The 22,293-nt window shown below is 44.3% G+C and overlaps 1 protein-coding gene across 1 annotated transcript in view; it reads right to left on the bottom strand.

Annotated features, from left to right (window-relative positions):
• Positions 1-22,293, bottom strand: part of PRKCE (protein kinase C epsilon) — a gene marked incomplete at both ends in the record, with an annotated part of 444,482 nt that overhangs the window by 132,924 nt on the left and 289,265 nt on the right. The window contains 6 exons of the mRNA XM_084234642.1: positions 1,843-1,939; positions 4,340-4,482; positions 13,170-13,299; positions 16,920-17,005; positions 18,264-18,298; positions 20,290-20,449. Coding sequence (XP_084090768.1) covers positions 1,843-1,939; positions 4,340-4,482; positions 13,170-13,299; positions 16,920-17,005; positions 18,264-18,298; positions 20,290-20,449 — 651 coding nt within the window. The remainder of the gene's footprint in view (positions 1-1,842; positions 1,940-4,339; positions 4,483-13,169; positions 13,300-16,919; positions 17,006-18,263; positions 18,299-20,289; positions 20,450-22,293) is intronic.

Genomic DNA, 22,293 nt, shown 5'->3' with positions numbered 1-22,293 from the left:
GAGCTACGAGTAACTTTTGGTCTCAACATAGACCTAAAAGTCTCAGTTCCTATGGCAAATTATTGCATGGATTTAGAAGACAGAACTTGGGTTTAAGGATACCAAAGCTTGAGGAAAACATTTTTCTATGTGTTCCTACAACAAGGAAAGGGAAAGTTAGCAAAAGGAACTGCATCCACTTGTGCTCGTCACTGCTGGGTGAGCACAGCACCTGCACTGGCATGGACAGAGACACTCATCAGCACCAAGTCCTGCCAAGGCTGGGCAGGAGCCAGGTGTGAGACCATGGTTACCTTCCTCTTATTCGGGGTTCCATTACCATGAGCCTACTTCCTCATAGCCCTCAAAGGTCTCCACATTAAACTGGAAACATCAAAATCCCCACACCCATCCAGGATAGCGCCTATGTTTGGAGGTCCTGGAGTACTCTCAGATTACTTAGTCTGTAATCAGTAAACAGTCACCAGTAATCTCCTTTGGAATGAAGCACAGAACAAAGAGACAAAATTAATCAAGCTACATGAAGGGGGACTCAGCCCAATTATTTTGTGACCTTGGGATTGGCACCCTGCCTCTATAGCTCTTTCATTTTGCTGAGTAAGAACTGAGTCACGGTGGTGACCTCTATGGAGGGTTTCGTGGCATGGATTTTGAGTGGGCTCCTACACCACTTACTTAGTTCCTGATCTTTGGACAAATATTTCCAGTTCTCCAACCTTCCACTCCCCACCCTGTAACACTGGTATGGTCATGGAACACCCTCACAGAGTTGTTATGGGCATCAAATGAGGATAATAAATACAACAGCACTAGTTATACAATGTGATTATTGCACTCTGTAGACACAGACATCCCTTCCCAATAATGTCTGTTCCTGGTCACAAAAGTGGAAGATTTTATTTTTATTTTTTCTAAAGATTTATTTATTGATACAAGAACCTGGTACAGGCCAGATGTGTGGGAGGGTGAGAGGATTCACCAGAGACAGCGGGGAACAGAACAGGCAGAATGACGAAATACACTGCTGAGGGGAGCAGTGGGTGAGATGGGAGAGGTCTGCTGCACCATGTGGGTATCTTCCTGGCTGGCCGGGAATCGAATCCGCACCATAGAGGCTGCAGACAGCTTCACAGTGAGGCGCTCAACCCGCTGCACCACCAGGGAGGCCCAAAAGTGGAAGGTTTTCAATGTGTAAACCTCGCCTCATCTTCTGCATTCTTGGATATTGGCAGAACTCAGGACTGCTGACTACTGATCTCACAGGGAGGAAAAAGACATCCTGAATGGGACTTTAGAGGGAGGTCAGATCTAGAGCTGGCTTCTTCCCCTCTTCTCAGGTCTCTGCTCCAGCTTTGTCTTCCTTTCCCCGTCCACCCACAGGCTCGGATGGGAACCTCTCCCCGACAGTTTACCCAACCCCTAGTTCCTGCTCTGATCTCAGATACGGGGTTTGGTGACTAAGGTCAATAAGGAAGGAGGTCAAACTCAACCTCCTGGCACTGATCAGGAGCAGACATGGGCTACGCCCTTCTCCCTCTTCCACACTGGGAATCAGGGCAAGAGGCAAGGGAAAGGAAGGAACCACCACATCACATGCTCTTCCTCCCTCACCCTGGCCTGGAAGGGATCCGGGGAAGGCACAGCCATCTAGTGCTCAGCCCTCAAGAAAGCCTTGCAGAGAGAAAGAGCAGTGAATGAGCCAATAGGGGAAGGAAATGGTGAATAAACACCTCACGGGACCATGTTGTTTCAGCAAGCTAGGCCACTCCTGAACTGCCTCAAGTTCTTTGCTCCTTCTACTGACAGAACTCATAGGTAAGGGAGCAAATCTGAGGGGCTCACCCTGGTCACATGGAGAGGTGGGTGCTGACTTGGATCGGTCTTCCTCAGACGGTGAGCTTCCAGAAGCAGGCTGTGGAGACTCGGCACCAGCAATGAGCTAGAGAGAGGAGAAGGAAGGGAAATGACATCAGAAACAAGGGGCTGAGTTTCCCTGAGGTCAGAGGTATCGGGATACAAGACCAAGGGGGTGGGTACCCCCGTACATTCAGCACTTGCTGAATTGATATTCTGAAAGCACAGACTCAAGGTTCCTTTGCCAGTGAAAGGGAAACAAACAAGACTTCAGTTTGTTCAATTTTTATTCCACCCAAGTATAGCTGACCTTTCTAAGCAAAATTCAAGCTTACCCCTTCCATAAACCTCCTTTGCCTATCTAAGCAATGCAAGTTCCTTTATCCAAAGTCAGCTGACACTTTTCTTTAACACCTGTTTCGTATTTGTTTGGCTTAGTTAATAATATCTGTAAGTGTGTACTGAGGAGCTTTCAACTTAGATGGACTCTATATTCTTTGAAGGTAAAATTTTTGTGTTTTTATTGCCCCTAGTCAGTTACACAAAGAAATACACATAATAGATGTTCAGTGAATTTCAGACGTCTCAACATTTTAATGGAATACCCCAGTGAAGTCTATTTCCTGGCAGAGATGCTGTCATGCCCACTTTAGGTTTCCACTGAGGTCAGTGGCATGGACAAAGGTCACAAGCAATTCTTTTCCTTTTTACTCCTGACCTACCGGCTGTATGCACGTGTCTTTTCTAGATGTTAAATATTTGCATGGGGCAATATAAAGGGAACCACAGTTCCAGCAAGCCTGATGCTCCTGCAAAGAAGACTTTCAGCTTCTGAACAAGGGCATTTCTCTCCCACCTTCTCTCCTAACTTGAGCTACTACTTGGTTCACTTGTTTTTGTTTTTGTTTTTAATAACTTTTGCTTCAGAAGCATTGCAGCACTATAAATATCAGGACCAAAGTTTCTTGGTCTTTTACGTCACCTCCTCTTGCATTTTTCCATGTTAGCTTCTTACCACCCAGTTTTCCCAAATGAAAGATAAACAGATGATGCTTGGTTATATGTGTTATAGCCCATGTAAATAAGAGGAAGAGGACAGATACTGAGTTTTCTTAGAAATGGTTCGTTGATGATGGATAATGATTCTATCTCGGTTTACTTCAAGCAAGGAAATAAAAATGTATCCTGGAAAAGGCCCATTCTGGAGCTCATAAATGTGTCTGTCCAACACTGTCATCACGGGCTGTTTGCTTAACCCACCTCTTCAGTGGGGCCCTAGCATTCTTGGGTGCTGACATTCTGCTTGCAATTCCAATGCCTTAGGTCAACAAGTAAAGTCCGGTTTCCACTAGCAGGGCCGACAAAGCTGAGAAGAGCCACCCTCACAAACTCTCAGTTAACCAAGGCAAAGAGATTTTTTCCTCCAATTCTTGCAAAACACCTTTGTTTATTGGGGAGGCAGAGAAGAAGTTTAAAAGATGGAAACAAGCTAAACCTTCCCATTCAAAGGGAAAGGCTCTTTTGAGAGACACCAGGGAGGGGGTGTTGGAAGCTTTTAGAGGGAAGGGAAGGAAAACACAGAGCTACAAGGTGTTTCAGAGCAAAAATTCGGGAGAACATTTCAGAATCAAGAATCCAGAGGCTCTTGAGGGAAGCCTGCCTTCTAGAGAAGACCAAGAGATGAAGAATGATAAAGGACAACAGACCACTGCCCCTGCCCCCATCAGCATTTCTCGTCTAGTTAACATGGTTCTGATTTCTTATAACTTACTGTTTCAAAGACCTCTCATATTGTCTAGGCGAGGAGTCAAGAATAAGAAGAGCCTTCAAAAGAAGTGCTATGGATGTCATTAGTTCCACTTACATCTATGGGCCCTGGCTCACCAAAATAAGATTTCAGCAAATGGACTCTTCCTACTGACATTCAGAATGTCACCCAGATAGAGAAATGGCTTTGGACTCCAAGGGAAGACCCAGATGTTTTATGTCGTGGGGAATCAACAATATTCCTCGGGCAGTTGAGTGCCAGCACTATCGCAAGTCTTCTTGGCTTGCTCTCTAGAAAAGAATGTGGTCCCAGCTCTCCATCCATTTATTCTCATTTCTGTGATACCAGGGGTGAAGTTCAAACATGATGTTGCTTTCATGCCAGTTCTGGAGGCAGATAAGTCTATTTCCTTGTCTAGCCTTGGCAGGCTTTTTCTAGAGAGAATTCCACAGTCCACATCTCCAAGTTTATGTTCCTCTGAGAAACAAAACACTTGAGACTTGCTCTCTATTTCTGCAAGGAGGAGACTTAAATGCTACCTGCCTGCTCTCTTTTTTGTTTCCTCTTCTTTCAGCACAGTTTGTTTTGAGGACAGTATCTCAACCTGGCAAACTTACAGCCTCACTCCAGGGCACTCTCAGGAAACCAGTGTAGAGCTGGCCAACAAAAAGGCCCCGCAACAACATTCCCCCCTGCCCCCCACAGAGAGCCAGTTACCTTTTTCCTCCTCTGGCCACTGTTGGTGATCTTGTCGGGCGTGACACCGAGGTCAGCTAGCACTTTGGCAATTCCTCGGGCGTCCACCCCACAGTTGGGGGCCACATTGGTCTCACAGCGCCGGTGAACGTTCATCTTGCAGACTGTAGGGAGACACAGAGAAGAAACTTCCAATGTTACCTAATTTTTTTTTCTGATTGTAAAAGTAATACATATTCATTTGATAGCACTTGGAAAATTCAGAAGAACAAAAGGAGGGAAAAAAGACACCTGTTATTCCATTGCACAGAATTAAAATCACCCATCAAACTACCACAGAGAGATAACCACTGTTTCCAGTTCTTTCCTTCCAGTCATTCTTTCTATCAGTATATGTAAGTATGGATAAATAATAAATATCAGATTCAAGTTTCCTTTCAGGAAGTGGAACACTGACTAGAGAACTTGTTCAGTTTATCTGAACACAGTTTACTTGGATTTTGAAACCAATGGCTCCCCTATAGACAGTCCATTCTGCTGTTCTGCTAAAATGTAGGAGCATGACCGACAGAGAAATGCCCACTGTGCAGCCTGTCAAAACACATCCAAAAACGAACAGATTGATCAATGAGGTCACCTCCAAGTCCCCTTTCAGATCCAAAGTCCAACTGCAAAGGAACAAAGGCTGGGCTCCAATGGCTTTGCCTTGCCCACATCACTTAGTTGTCCTTGGTGAAGGACATCAAAGATGAAAACATAGGCTATTTGGGTTTCCACAGTCAGGAGTTTAGAAGTCATCACTGAAGCCTAACAATTAAAAAGCTGAATGTACTGGAAAATCAACAATTCTTAGATTGATCAGAGGAGTCAGATCACAAGGCAAATGGCTGCCCTTCAAGTTGGAGAGACAGAAAGGAAGAGAATCCCAACTGCCAGAGCAGAAACTCCTGAGCAACAGCCTCCGTGGGATAGTATACAGGTGGCAAGGCTTAAATGAAGCAGAGAGAGGCTGGCACCTCAGAGTACTTAAGTCCGAGAGTCAAAAACTCTAGGAAGGGTCTGGTCACAAGGGGCAACCCGCACTTTTTTTTTTTTTAAGATTTATTTATGCATACAAGAACTGGGGTATAGGTCAGAGGTGCAGGGGTGAGAGGATTCACCAGAGACAGGGTGGGGAGCAGAACAGGTGAATCTACTGAAATACACTGCTGAGGGGAGCAGCGGGCGAGACAGGAGAGGTCTGCACCATGTGGGTAGCTCCCTGGTGGGGGATCAAACTCATGCTGCAGTGGCTGGTGATAGCTTGATAGTGCTGACTTCAACCCCTGCACCACCAGGGAGGCCTAAACCACACTTTTTATAAATTTCACCTCCAGAATCTTGACCAGGATCTCGCAGTGACAATAGAGGCCCTCTCAGGGGGGAGTTCAAAGGATCCATTTTGAGATATGCCAGGAAGTCTAGAGAAGCTCTCTTACCAGAATTTAAACTAGGGTATTTTATCAGATCCTAATGAACCTGAGAGCAGAAAATGTCCAACTCCAGCCGGCTCTAGCCTTCCACGTAGCAGAAGGGAAATACTTGACACCAGTTCCCTCCAGCTATCCTGTCCCGCCTATGGGGGAGGAGAAAACCCTGAGAAACACATGCAAGTTCATAGTTCAGAGGCAGAAACCTCTGACTCACAGGACTATAGAATGCTTCCCCTCCCCCCACGTCCCACCCCCACATATAAAGGTTTATTTACTGTAGTTCCTTTCACCAGATACATCATGTTCAGCTTATGAAGAAAAAAGTACAAAGCATACCAAAAGGCAGAAAGTTTGAAGAGATAGGGCAGGCATCAGACATAGACATGGCAGAGAAGTTGGAATGATCAGACCAGGGGTTTTAAACAAGTGTGATTAATATGCTAAGTGCTCTAATGGACAAAGTAGACTGTGTATAAGTACAGACAGACAATGTAAGCAGAGATGGAAATTCTAAGAAAGAATCAAAAGGAAATGCTCAAGATCAAAAAAATTTTAATAGAAACGAAGAAGGTCATTGACAGGCCCATTAGTAGCACGGACACGACTGAGGAAAGAATGTCTATGCTTGAGGATATGCCAATAGAAACTTCCAAACTAAAAAAGCAAAGAGATAAAAGACTGAAGATAAGAAACAGAATATCCAAGAACTGTGAGACAACTCAAAGGCTGTAACAAATGCCTCATGGAAAACTAGTAGGAGAAGAAACAAGAGCAAAGAGCACAAGAAATATCTGAAATAAAAATTGATTTGAGAATGTCATCAAATCAATGTCAGATGCCAAACCACAGGTCCAGGGCTCAGAGTACACCAGTCAGGAGGACTGAGAGAGAAAGACCCACCAGGTAGCATGTCAAGATATCCTCAGGCCCAAAAAACTGCACCTAAGCCTATCACACACAAACTGCAAAAATTGAATATTAAAAAAAAAAATCTTGAAAGAAAATAACACATTACCTATAGAGAAGCAAAGATAAGAGTTACATCTGAATTCTCAACACCTGCAAGCAAGAAGAGGAACAGTGAAATAGTTAAACTAGGGCTAGGAAAAAACCACCAACATAGAATTCTGTGCCCTGTGATATCACCTTCCAAAGTAAAAGAGAAATAAAGACTTTCTTAGGTGAATAAAAATTGAGGAAGCTTGTTGACAGTAGAGTTTACTGTTAAAAGAAATTCTTCAGAGAGGAGGAAGATGTTATCAGTTAGAAACTCAGAGCTACATAAAGGAAGAAAGAACATTGGAGAAAGAATAGGTGATAAAATTAAAACTTTATTTTCTTCTTATTAATTGATTTTACAGATAACAGGTTTCTCAAAATGATAATATCAACAATATATTTGATTATATACATTTACATCTACATATGCAAGTGAAATGGATGATAGCAATGATATAAGGGATGGAGAAATTAGGATTATTTTGTTATTATAAGGTACTTTTACTATCCATGAAGCATTAGAGTATTATCTGAAAGTGTACTTGAATTATGTAAATGTATATTGCAAACTCTGAGGTAAATCATTAAAGAAACAAACAATACCTAGTATGCTAAGAAAAGAGCGAAAATAGAATCATGTAAAATGTTTAATTAAAACCACAAAAGGCAGAAAAGGGTTGGAAAACAAAATAGGAACAAAGAACAAGAGCAACAAATGGAAAGTAGTAGCAAAAAAATGTAGTTATGGAATTTTATACTATATGGAAAGGTAGTTCTAACTATACTATAGTCACTTTAAAAATCAATTAAAAAAAGAGATTGTCAGAGTGATCAAAAAACAAGACCCAACTGTATATTGTCTACAAGAAATGTAAAAGACACACAGATTAAGGTTGAAGGAAGGAATGGAGAAATATATACCACGCTAACACTAATGGAAAGAAAGCAAGAGTACCAATATAATTTCAGACAGAATCAGTGTCAACGCAAAAATAACTATCAGGGATAACAAAGGGTATTCCAGAATTACAAAGAGGTCAATTCTCTAAGAAGACATAACAATTCTTAATGTTTATGATCCTAACAACAGAACAGCAAAATGTAGGAGGCAAAAACATAGACTCACAAGTAGGACCAGATGATTCCATTATTATTGTTGGAAACATCAACATCCCTCTGTCAGAAATGAACAGATCCAGAGGCAGACAATCAGTAAGGACTCATTTGAAGTCAGCAATACCATCAATCAACTAACTGGAATTGCAATTCATTAACTACTTTATCCAACAACAGCAGAATAGATATTCTCCACAAGTTCACATGGAACATTTACCAAGATAGACCAAGATAGACCACATTCTGAGTCATAAGACACACCTTAAGTTTAAAAGGTTTCAACTCATACGATGTCTATTCTTATAATACAGAGGCATTAAAATAGAAATCAGTAATAAAAAGATAGTTGGAAAATCCCCAAATATTTGGCATTTAGATAACACATGCTAAATGACACAAATTAAATAAAAATTTCAAAAGAAAATGAAAATGTTAAATAGATTGAAAATGAAAAGATAACATCAGAATTAGCAGGCTGCAGCAAAAGCATCCTTAAAAGATACAACCTACCAAAACTTACACAAGAAGTAGACACCGTGATATGCCTAATGTGGTAAAGAAATAGAATCAATCATTAAGAATCTTCCCAGATAAAAGTACCACGCCCAGAAGAGTTCACTGATGAATTCTACCAAACTCTGAAGGATGAAATTATGACAATTGTCTACAATACTTTCTAGAAGATGGACGCATAGGAGTATTTTCTAAATTTCTATGAGACCAACATTATCCTAGCACCAAAATCAAAGATATTATAAGAAAGACAAATGCAGACAAATATTTCTCATGAATAGAGATGTAAAAATCCTCCACATAATATTTGCCAATTGAACTCAACCGTATATAAAAAGAACTCTACACCATGCCAAGTGAGATTTATCTCAGATATACATACAGAGCTGTTCAACATTTGAAAATCAGTTAAAGCAAAATATTACATCAACAGCTACCAAAAACAAATCACCTAATCCTATCAATAAATGCAGAAAAAGCATTTGACAAAGTCCAACACTCACTCATACTAAAAACACCTCAGCAAACAAGAAAAAGGGGAAATTTCCTCAACTTGATAAAGAACAAGTTAGATGTACAACTAACATCATATTCAATGATGAGAATCTAGAAACTTTCTTGCTAAAATCAAGAACAAGGCAAGGATATACCCTCTCACAACTTCTCTTCAATATTATCCTGGAAGAATTGGAAGGACTACCTAATGCAATAGATTTCCCACAATTGCCATCAAAATCTCGGTAAATTATTTTGTGGCTATTGACAAACTGAATCTAAGGTTTACCTGGAGAAGCAAAAGACCCAGAATAGCAAACATAATACTGAAGAACAAAGTCAGAGGATGAACACTACCTAATTTGGAGACTGACTATAAAACTACAGTGATTAAGACAGTGTGATATTCATTAAAGAGTGGACAAATAGACCAATGGAACAAAATACAGACCTCAGAAAGAGACCCCCACAAATAAACAGCAGATCTTTTAACAAGGTGGCAAAACAATACAACAGAGCAAAGATATGTCTTTCCAACAAATATTCTGGAACATCTGAATGTCCACTTGCAAAATATTAACCTTGACACAGACTTTCCACCCTTCATGAAAATTAACTCAAAGAGGATCACAGACCTAAACATAAAATGTAAAACTATGAAATTTCTAGAAGAAAGCATAGGACAAAAGCCAGGTGGCCTTGCATATGGTGGTAACTTTTAAAATGCAACACTGATTGATGAAAGACATACTGATAAGCTTGACTTCATTAAAATTAGAACATTCTTCCTCTTAGAATGAGAGTACAAGCCATAGGCTAGAGAAAATATTTATTAGCAAAGGACATACCTGATAAAGGATGGTTGTCCAAAACATGCAAAGAACTCTTAAAACTCAACAAGAAGATTATGAATAATCCGATCTAAAAATGGGCAAAAGACTTGAGCAGAAACCTCACTAAAGAGGATATGCAGATAGCATATAAGCATAGGAGAAGATTCTCAAAGTCACACATCATTGGGAATTACAAATTAAAAACAGCAACTATATACCACTACACAGCTATGAGAATGGCCAAGATCCATAACACTGGTGACACCAAATGCTTGTGAATGACAGGAATTCTCATTCATCATCAATGGAAAGCAGTTTGGCTATTTCTTAGAAAACTAAATCTACTCCTACCATATGATCCAGTATTATGTTCCTGGTATTTAACCAAAGAGTTGAAAGAACTTATGTCCACACCAAAACCTGCACTTGAATGGGTCTGAAGATCAGGTGCCTCTAGGGGCTCAATGTTGATTTCAATACCTATAAGTGTCAGCAAATATCCTTGTTGACTGTAATATTCACTGGCACATTCAGGGTAATCAGGCTCCCTAGCGGCACCTTCCTCAGAGTGCTGTATTGGCGACTATTCTGTAAATTTGCATTTTTTAAATATTTGCAGTATTTTAAAATAAAAACAGTGAATCTTTACAAAACCTGAACACAGATATTTATAACAATTTTATTTAAAAGCTGGACGCAAACAACTCAATAATGTGCATTTAAGGTTTCTCCACATCTTTTCATGATTTAATAGCTAATTTATTTCTAGTGTTGAATAATGTTCCATTGTGTGAATGGGCCACAGTTTATTTAGTCAGTCACTCACCCACCTACACGGATATCTTGGTTGCTTCTAAATGACTTATTGAATGATTCCAACAATATCATGTTCTGGAAAAGTAAAACTATTGGAGATAGTAAAGGGGTCAATGGTTGCCAAGAGTTAGGGCACAAGGGAAAGATGAACAGGCAGAGCAGAGTGGATTTTTAGGGCAGTAAAATTATTATGTATGATATTACAGTGCTGGGTACGGGACATCATAAATTTATCCAAGTTATGGAGAATCTAACACCAAGAGTGACCCCAAATGTAGACTGAATAATAACAATGTGTCAGTGTAGACTGACTGATTCCAGCAAGTGCCCCACTCTGCTAGAGATGCTGATACAATGGGACTGGCCATGCCAGTGTGGGGGCAGGGAGCACATGGGAATCTCTATACTTTCCACTCAATTTTGCTGGGAACCTAAAATTGTATAAAAGTTAAAGTCTACTTTTATAATACCTGTTTCTGGAATGAAACCAGGCAGCTAGACAGCCTCCTGCTGCACCTCTTGGCTGGGTCACTAGTCTGGACAGCACAGACCCCCAACCCAAGCTGGAAGAACTCAACTGAGCCTTGTTGCGAAGATGGTCAGAGTCAAAGGTGTGTTTGGGGAGAGGCGCTGATGGGAGGAGACTTTCTCAGACAGTGAAGATAACCAAGCAAGCGCCCCCTCAGCCTGCTCATCCCATTCACTCAACGAATGTAGTCTGCAAATTATCAGGCGGGTCACATGCTCTGGGCAACAACTCTCTGCTCTGAATTCTCCGTCCACTCCCCTTAACAACAGCTGCCTTTTGATACTCAATTCCCCCTACCTGCCCCTGCCCACCTACACCAGTGAAAATCCTCTTCTGTCTCTTCTGGAGGAGACATAAAGGACAAGAATTAAGCAACTGAATGAAGAGAATTTCTTAGCCAGTGCAACTTGGCTATATAATAATTTAGCCACTGGCGCCCTCTGGCGTTGAAAATCTGGACATGTCCTTCCCAACAAAACAGCTTGGCGGGCAGGTCAGCAAACTGGAAATGGTCTTTGAGGACTCCATTTTCTATTTTTAAAAACTCTCCTATTTTCCTGGGAGAGCAGCGCAATTGTCTTATTATGTGAAAAGAAAAATCCCGACAACATGTCAGCTCACATGGGCTATATGCGATGGTGACTTCGACAATGTCTGCAAACACAAGGCAATGCTGACTGAGAAGGGGGAACTTGAGATAACTGAGGCAGCCACAGCTGGGCTCTCAGAGGCTGGGGATGACTCCGGAGACAGCAGACCAGTCAAAAGAAGGTGGGTGTAACAGCTTGAACCAAAAGAAGCCTGAGGTTCATTCTCTGTAATGTGGGCTGAACAACCATCCAAATTCCCAACCATCCTGCCTCCGCCACCATTGTTGACCTCCAAGGGCAGGGTTAGGTTAACCACCATGGCCACCCTCCTCTGCCTTTTGACAGCTTCTCTTTCTAGGCTGCCTCTTCTTGCTCATTTTTTCCTGGTTTCACCTGTAAGAATTATGGTGGGAAGAAACAGCAGCTTTGCTCTTTTGAAGGAAGACTCATCATTCTCCCTCCTCCCAATTATTCGTCACACATCTGTGGGGGTCCTGTCAAGGGCTGGGTGGGACTGCAGCAGTGTCCTCCTCACTATGGGGGGCTTGGTCCACTGAATTTCATTTTCTGTCATCCATCCCACCATTCCTGGGAGAAATTTTGTTTCTCTGTGGCCACGCTTTGCATAGCTGAGACTCAACAAGGATTTGCAGTGAGGTGGGACAGGCAGTTGGGAATTCTTCCAAAGCAAGTATTTGATCTTATGAGAACAATGGCAAAGCCACACCTGGGAAGATAGGGAGGCCTGTGTGTCCCCACAGAAATCTCTTTATGTTTAGGTAACTTGGCCCTTGAGGGTGAACAAGGGCAATGGTTTATTTCATAACAAGGTCCAGTCAGCCATGCCATGCTTGGAGACAGAAAGTAAACAATGGTGCATAGGAAATGTGTGATTGCATAATGGAAGTTAGCAGGGGCAGGAGAGTGACTGACTGCAGAGGCCTGGGCAGATGAGATGGGAGGTGGGTCAGAGGGGGAGCTCTTAAGGGTCACGCCAGGCACCACATGTCACCAGACAGAGACTTGGGTGTAGGTCAAGTCCACATGACCCCCAAAGCCTATTCTGATCATCCATGTCCTTTCTTGCCTGTAAATTGCTCACACTTGTTCTGACTCATTACTTGAATTACTATTTATTATTTAACTCATTATGTTTAATGTCTAAGTAGAGTGCAAATTTCTAGAAGGCTAACGTAATACTTGATCTCCAGTCCATGATGCCTTGAATGCCATGTTTTTCAGTGTATTCTTACTCAGAGGATTTTAGGGAAACTTGGGGGCAAGTATAAATAACAATTCTCAGATGAGATACCAACTGTTAATAGGGGACAGAAATCCTAAATTCACTACACAAGCACTTTATGATCATGCAAAATTAAATGGCAATGCGAAAGAAGGTAAAGTAGTCAGTTAACATGACTTAAATGTAACACATTGGGGGACGGGTATGGTGCGTGGGGGCAGGAGGCAGGGCACTGAGCACCTTACCTTTGCACTGCAAGCCCTGTCGCAAGAGGCCCCAGAGCAAGGACCCACAATGGTCACAGAAGGTGGGCACCTTGTAGTTGTGGATTCCGAACTTGTGAGGCATGTTGACGCTGAACCTCTGGGAGCCCACCTGCAGGGACAGCAAAACAAAGGGTCACCACCGAGCTCCCTCATGCCCTGAGCTCCTACAGGGGTGCTTTCCCAGAAGATGTGTCACTGTAGGGACAGGACCTCAAAGCCGCCCTGAGAAGCGAGGTGGAGGGAACCTCCCTCCTGCTCCCGGGCTTGTGCTGTACTCTCCGCCACCCTGCTGGACTCTGCAGCCCAGTCCAAGCATTCAGGCCCAGCTCCATGGCACAACGCACTTGAGCAGCACCTCACATTTTGACCAGTAATGTGATGTCACTGTGTACTTTGCATTCTGTTCTTGTGCATGGAGATCTCACCTGGATCGCTCTGGCAGAAGGGTGGTGAGTACAAGATTCTGTAAATACCCTCAAACCCCAGCAGGTTGTGGCAACCACAGCTGTTAGGACAAACAGTAACTGCCAATGCAGAGTGGCGACCACTTAGTGCTGACCACAGGCCTGGCACCGCTGTCTCCATTAAACCTCACCTCCCTCTGGGGTAGGCACTGTCAATAGCATGAGTTCACAGATGAGGAAACGATGGGGCAGTGAGGTTAAGGAGTGTGCTGGTCAGCAAGTGAAGGACAGAGCCAGGATTCAATGCCTATGAGTCCAAAGGCAAAGCCCACTCTGTTGCTGCTTACTGATTATTTAAAAGAGGTAAGGGCAGGGGCTGGGAGGGGAGGGGTGCCTGAGGGTAGAAGTGTCCAGGTACCTCATCATCTGCCTGGAGTCACCCAAAAGGCCTCAGGCAACTTTTCTGACTTCATGGGCTCAGAGTCTTTACCTGGAAAATGTGGATGGCAACGCCTCATCCCACCTAGGGACACAGGATCATGAGGTCAATGAGAGGCGGGAGGGGTGGGAAACAATCACTCCACAGAAGCAAGGGGTCATCACACTGTCTTTCTGGCTTTCTTGACCTCTCCACAGAGGTACTCTGCCCCTGTGCCTCCAGGGCAGTGAAGCAGGCCTCTCTCAGAACGTGCTGGGGCCACCAGCAAGAGTTGATGGCCTGGGAGAGTCACTGTGGTGACTCTGGGAGTTAGGGAGGACAAAACGGGCAGCAGAAGAGCTGCCCCTGGCTTGCTGCTGCACAGTGAGCAGAAGCCCCAAGGAGGACTAAGGAGAGTGAGCCAGACAAAGATGTGGGTGAGAACATGGGCTCAACCCGAGATAGGAAGGCAGGCCTATGTGCACGAACATGCCGTGAGGGCCTGCACTTCACTGTGAGTTCCCTGCCACCCAGAAATAAGGAATGGTCCCGCCTCCCACTGGACCAGAATCTCCCTGCCCTGTTCAAGATGCATGGGCTGTGCACTGGGGTCTCGGCCTCAGAGAACGGGCAGGGAGGATGGAGGAGCCACAGAACCAGATGCCACACAATCAGACCACAGCACACACACCCTGCAGGTGCACACACGTGGGGTTCCACTGAGGAAACTCAGGAAGAGGGAGCAAGAGATACAGAGAGGACACAGGGAGGAGGGAAGGGCAAACACAGTGATGAGATTAAAAAAAAAAGTGAAGAAGGGGAGCAGGAAGGAAGGTGACAAAGATCATTTCTTGGTCACCACACCCAGAGGAGTGGGCAGGGCCTGAGACTGGCCAGCGGTCCTAGCAAGGGCTCACGGTGCAAGAGCTTGGAGGAGCCAGTGAGCAGAAGTCAGGGCTGGGTTGGGCACCTGACGTCGAGACCCACATGCGTGGGGTACATGTATGAATGGCATATGCACATGCAGCAGGATGCAGCCGGTTACACAACAGAATGAAAGGTTGGTCATTCTCAAAGGCTGGTCACCAGTAATGCTGCATGTGGTGGAGGACAGGCCTATGATCCCCCCGCCCCAGGGGGATGTGGACACTAAGGGACACTGGCCTCAGGGAGCATCGGGATGGACTAAGAAACTCAAAGGCCTCTTCCCCAACCCTACCAATTTATCTCCCTCAGGACACACACCCAGCTTGGGAGCACACTCACTGGGGACTTTCCCTGCCCAATATGATGACAGGGAAGATGGAAGAAGCAGGGGGCAGATGAAGCTGGGTTCTGTGCCTGTCAAGGCTCAACCCGCTCATCTGCAAGGCATGGGCCCAGGGGGGACTCCTCCCTCCAGGGAGCTGTGAGAGCTTAGAAACCTGTAAAGGTTCATAGTTAATGCAACGGGTCAGATCCCAAGGGTAGGTGTCATCACTGTGTCTTTGTTTCATGGAATATGGCATAAATACCGGGCACAGAAGGCGCTCAGTCAATGTTCAATAGACCATCCAGAGCCAGGAGACACCCCAGCACAAGCAAGTCGTCTCTTTATTTATTTACATGTAAAGTGATGAGTGGAAGCAGGTCCTTGGGTGTGGACCCTAGACCAGGAGTCAGGAGACCCAGGTGATGACGACTGGCTGTCACCCCCAGGACCCCGCAAACAGCACTGGTACTCGGGGCTGCCTGCACTTCAGGGACATGGAAGATTCAACATAAGCTTTGTTCTTTGCTGTTTTCCAGAGATGGTGTGAAATCAAATGTTGATTTTAAAAATTGGGAAATGCTTTGGGTGCCAAGATGCCATTTGGTACTTTTTAAGAAGCAGCTAGAGGCTCTCCAGAAGTCACTCCTTTCAGAAACCAAATTATAAATGCACTTGATCAGAACCCACACTGAGGGCATGCCCCCCATCCCCCAGGGCTTTTCTCTCTGATCCCAGTTCTAATGGCCTGTGATTCTGTGCCACGTTGCTTCGCTGAGAATTAAAAGCATGCTGAAAGCAGCTGCACGGACAGAGATACCATGCACTCATGCCATCTTCCTCCAGAAGAGTTTTTCGTGATCAGTGGCACTACCAATCCCTCAGTTTGGAGAAGCCTAGCTTCACTGCTGAGCTTTTTTGCTCCCTCCCTGCTAGTCCCTTCCCTAATCATCAGTTGAGTGCTAGTTTCTAAACTTAAGAGACCACATAGTGCAGAGGTCAAGGGATTGGACTCTGGAACTGGTTAACTTGAATTTGAATGTGACTTTCACCTACTAGCCGTGTGATTTGAGGCAATTTGATCTCTGCGCTTCTGTTTTTTCTGTTGTAAAATGAAGATAACAACATCTTGCTTATTAAGGTGGTTTTAGGATTAAACATTATATGATAAAGTACTTAAATCAAGGCATGCAAAGTACCCAAAGGATGTTGGTTGTTATCATCACGTGGTTATTTCACCCTCCTAAGTGTTTCTTGGACTGGCCAATTCTGCTCCCCTCCCCCGCCACCCCATGAAGCTGATTCCCACTCGTGTGGAGACTCTCGCTTCTCACAAGCTGCTTAGAACCGTGGACCTGCCAGTCAGCCACTTCAATCTTCTGATGAGACAGACATAGAAGAATTGACATTTTCCTTGTGGGCTTGACCCCTGGCATCACACAGCATCATCTCTTGGCATCATATCCACGGGCAAACAGTGGACTATGAGCTGTGCATCCGCCGGAAGGCCACGAACAAATCCCTTATTTTGTGATCAACACAATGAGGACAGCAGTGCCATCTGAGAGAGATAAGGGTTTCTCGGGACTGCCGAGGAGGCAGCGGAGTGTGGGGATGGCAGTGAGGAGAGCCCTGAATCTCAGCGTTTAAATATTTACCTCGTCGGGAGCTTCCTGCTTCTTTAATCCAGCACACTTCGTAATGATCAGCTCGTGGCATCGCTTGTGGACCACGCATGTGCAAACTGCAAAAGGCAAAACAGGGACAGCTAAGCTTGGGGGGTGTGATCTAATCAGTCTTGGGTAGAGGAGCAGGAAGCCAGGCCCCTTGGTCACTGAGTCTTAGTTTGATACCCAAGCAAAGCAAAGGCCCTATGCTGTCATTTCAAAGTGCTTTGTCATCAGAACCACAAGGGCTTGCCACGGGCTCTGAAGAAGACACCCTTTCTACCTAGGGCGATTCGCAGTTCACTCTAGTTCCAGGAGCACTGGTCAATTGTCTTGCTTCTCTATGCCCAGGTCAGAGAACCATTTTCCTTCCATGAGGCATTGTCTATTAAAGGCACTACAATTGTCCCCTGCTCCACAGGATCATGGCGGGGTGGCTGGTGTGACAGGGAGGTCACTGCAAGTGAGTAGATGTTTTGTGGCACAGAAGTTCTTATGCTTTTTGATACTTGTACAAGCCTCACATGCCAAACTTAAAAATTTCCTTTTAATTCAGTAGATCCACAAGAAGTGGTCTGCTCTGCTTTATGTCCTGGGGCGGTGTGGGCAGCAGGTGGCTGAAGAGGTAATTGCCTATACACAGAAATGCCTATCAGAACTGTCTGAGTCCCCAGGGCAGAGACCTGAGTTCACTGGTGGCTGGCTGTGCAGGGGCTGGCCTACCAGATGGAACCACAGAAAAACCTCGCCGTGGCCACATCACACATTCACCCCCAACTCTGGACAACTTAAATGTGCATTTGTCATTAACTGATTGAAAACAAATTTCAACAACTTCAAGTAAGTTGTAAATGTTTAAGAGTTGACGATTCCACAGTAGAGACAAGAAAAAGGCATCCACGAGGACCCTTCAGGACACTGAATAAAACAGGCAGGCGGGGGACCAGCTTCAGGGACAACGGATTAGGGAGATGCCAGAGCACACACCACCCGACTCAGCACACAGGGCCTTCTAAGGGCTCAGCACACAGGCCTTCTAAGGGCCTCTCCTGAGCACATGCTCCATCAGGACAGTGAGACTGCCTTTCTCTACAGCTGGGGGAGACCCCCGGGGCACCTGGAGATCGGTGGGACCCACAAGATCCTCCCCTCACCCACTCCCATATATGTATGTGGGAGTAATGACCAGATAGAAAGCAAAGCAGGGCCAGCTTCTTGAAGAGGGAGCGTAAGCATGACCACTGAATAGAGTCTCTAAATGTCACCAAAACCTAGCAGTAGTGATCTGGGTTGACCTGTGAGTCCCCAAGGATTATTTCATACACTATCTCTTACCTTGACATTGGTATCCCTGCTTTCCTATGACACCCCTGAAAAGAAGAAATAACATTTTAGTATGACACAAAAGCCACCCCCTTCTGGCCACCCCTCCCTCCATGCACCCTGTACTCTGGAATCTGTGTAGCAGTGTGACCTCACTCTCACTTATAGGGTGCCTTAAAGTAACTCCTTAGAAGGCCCCCAGGGCAGCCTCAGTGCTTGGAATGGCTGAAAGGTGTGACTAGAATCAAGGCCAGCTTCCCAAACAGCTATTCCAGTGAGGCTAGCAGCATTCTGGAAAGCCATGAGACTGCTGGCTCAGGGCAGGCCTCCTTTATCAAACTTGCCTTTCCATGTGGATAATCGTGGAGATGGGCTCAGCAGGCAGGCTGAGCCTGGGCATTCCCAGGACATCCAGAAGCAGTCAAGGTGTCTGAGTCCGCATGTGACCAGCACTAGGAGTTTAATCTACCACCAATAGATGGGGTGAAGGCCAATGTCAGAGGTTCGTTCTAGTGCCAGAGTGTGGCTCCCAGGTTTTGGGTCAGCACACACAAAGAACAGTCCATCCAGTTTGGCCTAAGCCCTATCCTCAGTACACCACCAACAGGTCAGGGAGCTCCCTGCAATTCCCAACTCAGCAGGAAGAGCCAGAAGTCACTCTGAATACAGGGCAGGAAACCTAAAGCTCAATGTTCATAATGGGTGTACAGGAGACCCGCAGCTTTAAGATTAAACTTTAAGAGCCTGTTCACCCCAAACACACAGTTCATGACCAAACAGAGAAAACAGAGGTCAGACGGTTAAGTCAGCCCTGTGGGGGAGATGTGTCTGTGGGTGGGAGTGGGGCATTGTTGCTACTGCAGTCAGGTTAAATTTGCTCTGAGCTGTGTCCTCTCAATGGCCATACCAACCTCAGTGGATAGTTCTGGTATACCATGAGGATCAGAAATGTCACACTGGACACCCTGGGAATCCAAGGGGTCCTCAGAGCCCAATTCAAATATCCCTTGTCTGGGTGCATGCTCCAGGGGTGAGCATCACACCAGCAGGGAGGCCCAGATTTCATGTGCCTGCATCAGTAGTATTGTTAGTGGAATAGGGTTAATAGTACACAGTCCATAGGATATTGGGAAGTTTCACTGGCTACTTCCAGTGCTGAAGAGAGAACCTGGCACATGGTAGATATTCACTAAAAGCCTCCCTTCAAACCCCAAGGCCAGATTTTCATTATCTCCTTTTTTTTCCTCCACCTCCCAAAAAAGGTCTAACTAGCTCCACCTATCAAATTCCCAGTCATCATGAAAGGAAAAATGCCACCTCCTCCAGGAAGCCTACCCTGAGCATTCTGGCTAACAGTACTCCCTCATTCCTCTGAACTTTTAGCACCTCAGCAGCATGCCTGTTATAACCATTACAAAGAACAGCTATGAACTACAGAGATGGGCATTTGAGTATTTTTTTTTAATTAATAAATTTTATTTTTATATTCCCCATACAATTGCAATCCCCCCATTCGTATTTCTTAATCTTAATTAAGGAACAATTCAAATGTATACAAGCATAGGAAGATGAATATAATGTTTTATATAATCACCCATTTCCAGTGAAGACTTGGCCAATCTTGTTTGATTTCTAACCCTAGCTCCTGTCTCTTTCTTCTACATTATTTTTTAACAAATCCAGACATCTTATCATTTCATTTGTAAATAATTCAGTTTGTTTCTGTAAAAGATAGGGATACTTTAGAAAAGCACACAAATTATACCTTTAATTGGTTATAAGATCTTAACTCCTCAAATATGATATATGATATGATCCCAGTATAGTCACTAGGAACCACTGTTTCTGCTATCTACTTATCCTACCATGCGCCACACACTCCCTTAACCTTCCAGAACAGTCTTATGCAATAAAACAAAGAAGAAATAAGGATACATTAGCACTTTTTACATCAACTTTCAGATCTTCTGCATCTATTCCCCAGACTTGTGGCAACAGAAAAGGCATAATGAGAGGTCCCCAGAAGAGAAGGGCTTACCAGATAAAATCTCTGCAGTGGGAGCAGTAGGTGGGCTGCCGAAGGTAGGTGGCCATGAACTTGTGGCCATTGACCTGGTGGACCCTGCGTCTGACGGCACCCTGCCGCTTCCTGGGCCGCATGCGCTCCCTGAACACACGCTCTTCATTGTCTTTAGGGGCTGGAAGGACGAGAGCAGAGAAGAAAACACAAGGTGGGTTAGTGCAGCTTGAAACCTGAAAGTCAGCTCCTGTGGGAGGGCTTCCCTGTCCTCTGTCCTCGGTGTCTGGAGGTGGGAATGGCTGTGGGGGCAGTGGTGGCGGCTGGATGGATTCAAGGGTCAGAGGAACCTCACTGCTTGGCTCCAGAAGTTGAGCATCACACCAGTGGGGGAGGCCCAAACTTCATGTGCCTGCATCAGCTGCACCCTCAGCATCCACTCCAGTCTGAGCTTTGCTCCAGCTTCAGCTGCTCCATTCCTCCTACACCAGTTGCTGCTGCAGGGGCCTGGGGTCAGAAAGCTCAGGGTTCAAATCTTAGTGCAACTTCTGAGCAGTGTGACCTTTGAACTCTGCATCATGGCCCTCTGTGCCCAGGGGCAGCAGTGCCAACTCTGGGGAGCACTGCCAGGAGTTCATGTGTGGTTTCCCTCTGCACCCAGCTGCCTGACTCACAGAAACAGCTGCCTTAAAAATCTAATTTTTCTTCTTTCTCCCTCTTACCCAGACAAGGAAAACAGAGCCCTCCCCAAAAAGGAGAGGGAAATAAAACGGTGAACCCAGACAATAAAAACAAAAATGATGGTTGCTATGGACTGAATATTTGTATCATTCTTCATCCCCCAAATTCCTATGATGAAGCTCTAATGCTCCCCATGAGTAGTATTAGGAGATGGGCCTTTGGGAGGTTAGTTTAGATGTAGTTATGAGGGTGGAGCCCTCACGACGGAATTAGTCATTTATAAGAAGAGACATGATTATTCTCTCCCTCGCACCCACTCTTCTGTGAGGCCCAAGGAGAAAGCAAGCCCCACAAGGAAGAGATCCTTCTCCAGATCCCAACCAGGCTGACACGTTGACCTTTACTTCCAGCCCCCTCAACCCTGAGAAACCTCTCTCATGCTCAAGTCACCCCAGCCAACGAGCAGACGAAGACAGAGACGATAATGGCTAAGGTTTATAGAGGGCCTGCTCTGGGGCAGTGTGTCAGGACATTACATGCAGTAACCCACTGCATCACACAACATCCCATCCATATTTTTGCAAATGGCAAGATTTCATCTACTTCTTACGACTGAGTAGTATTCTGTTGTGTATATATACTACATCTTCTTTATTTTATTTTATATAATTCTTACATCATTTTTCATTTTTGCACAATGTATACATTTTCATTTTGGTTATACTACATCTTCTTAATCCACTTGAGCACTTTGATTGTTTCCATAACTTGGCTATTGTAAGGAGTACTGCCATGAACATAGGAGAACATACATGCTGAAACATTTCTTTTAAAATGCAGCTTCATGGGGTAAGAGTAAAGTGCCCTGTGTGTGTGTACCTGTAGAGTGTGGCGAATAGTTTCATAATGTAGGTAGAATTTGTGCATATATCTATAATTAATATACTGTACTATGTTAAATAAATATATTTATCTATAATATATAGTTAATATAATATACAGTTAATATATTATAGCTTATATAATATATTGGTATATTAATATCACCCACATAATTCACATCATTGTATTATAACTAATATAACTACTCTAATTATGCTATAATTAATATAACTACATTAGTAATAATATATGATATGCATACATATAGTTTTGCCAAGCCATTTGAAATTTACACTCAGTGACACTTCACCCCTAAATACTTAAACCTTCATTTCTTAAGAATAAATATGTTCTCCTACCTAACCATCTATCAGAGTCAAGAAATTTAATACTGATATTATGTAATATAGTTTGTATTCAAATTTCCTCGACTGCCCTCCAAATACCTTCATAGTTACAGTT

This window comes from Talpa europaea, assembly GCF_964194135.1.
Source record: "Talpa europaea genome assembly, chromosome: 6".
NCBI classification, from domain to species: Eukaryota; Metazoa; Chordata; class Mammalia; order Eulipotyphla; family Talpidae; genus Talpa; species Talpa europaea.
This window is presented reverse-complemented; position numbering and strand designations above follow the sequence as displayed.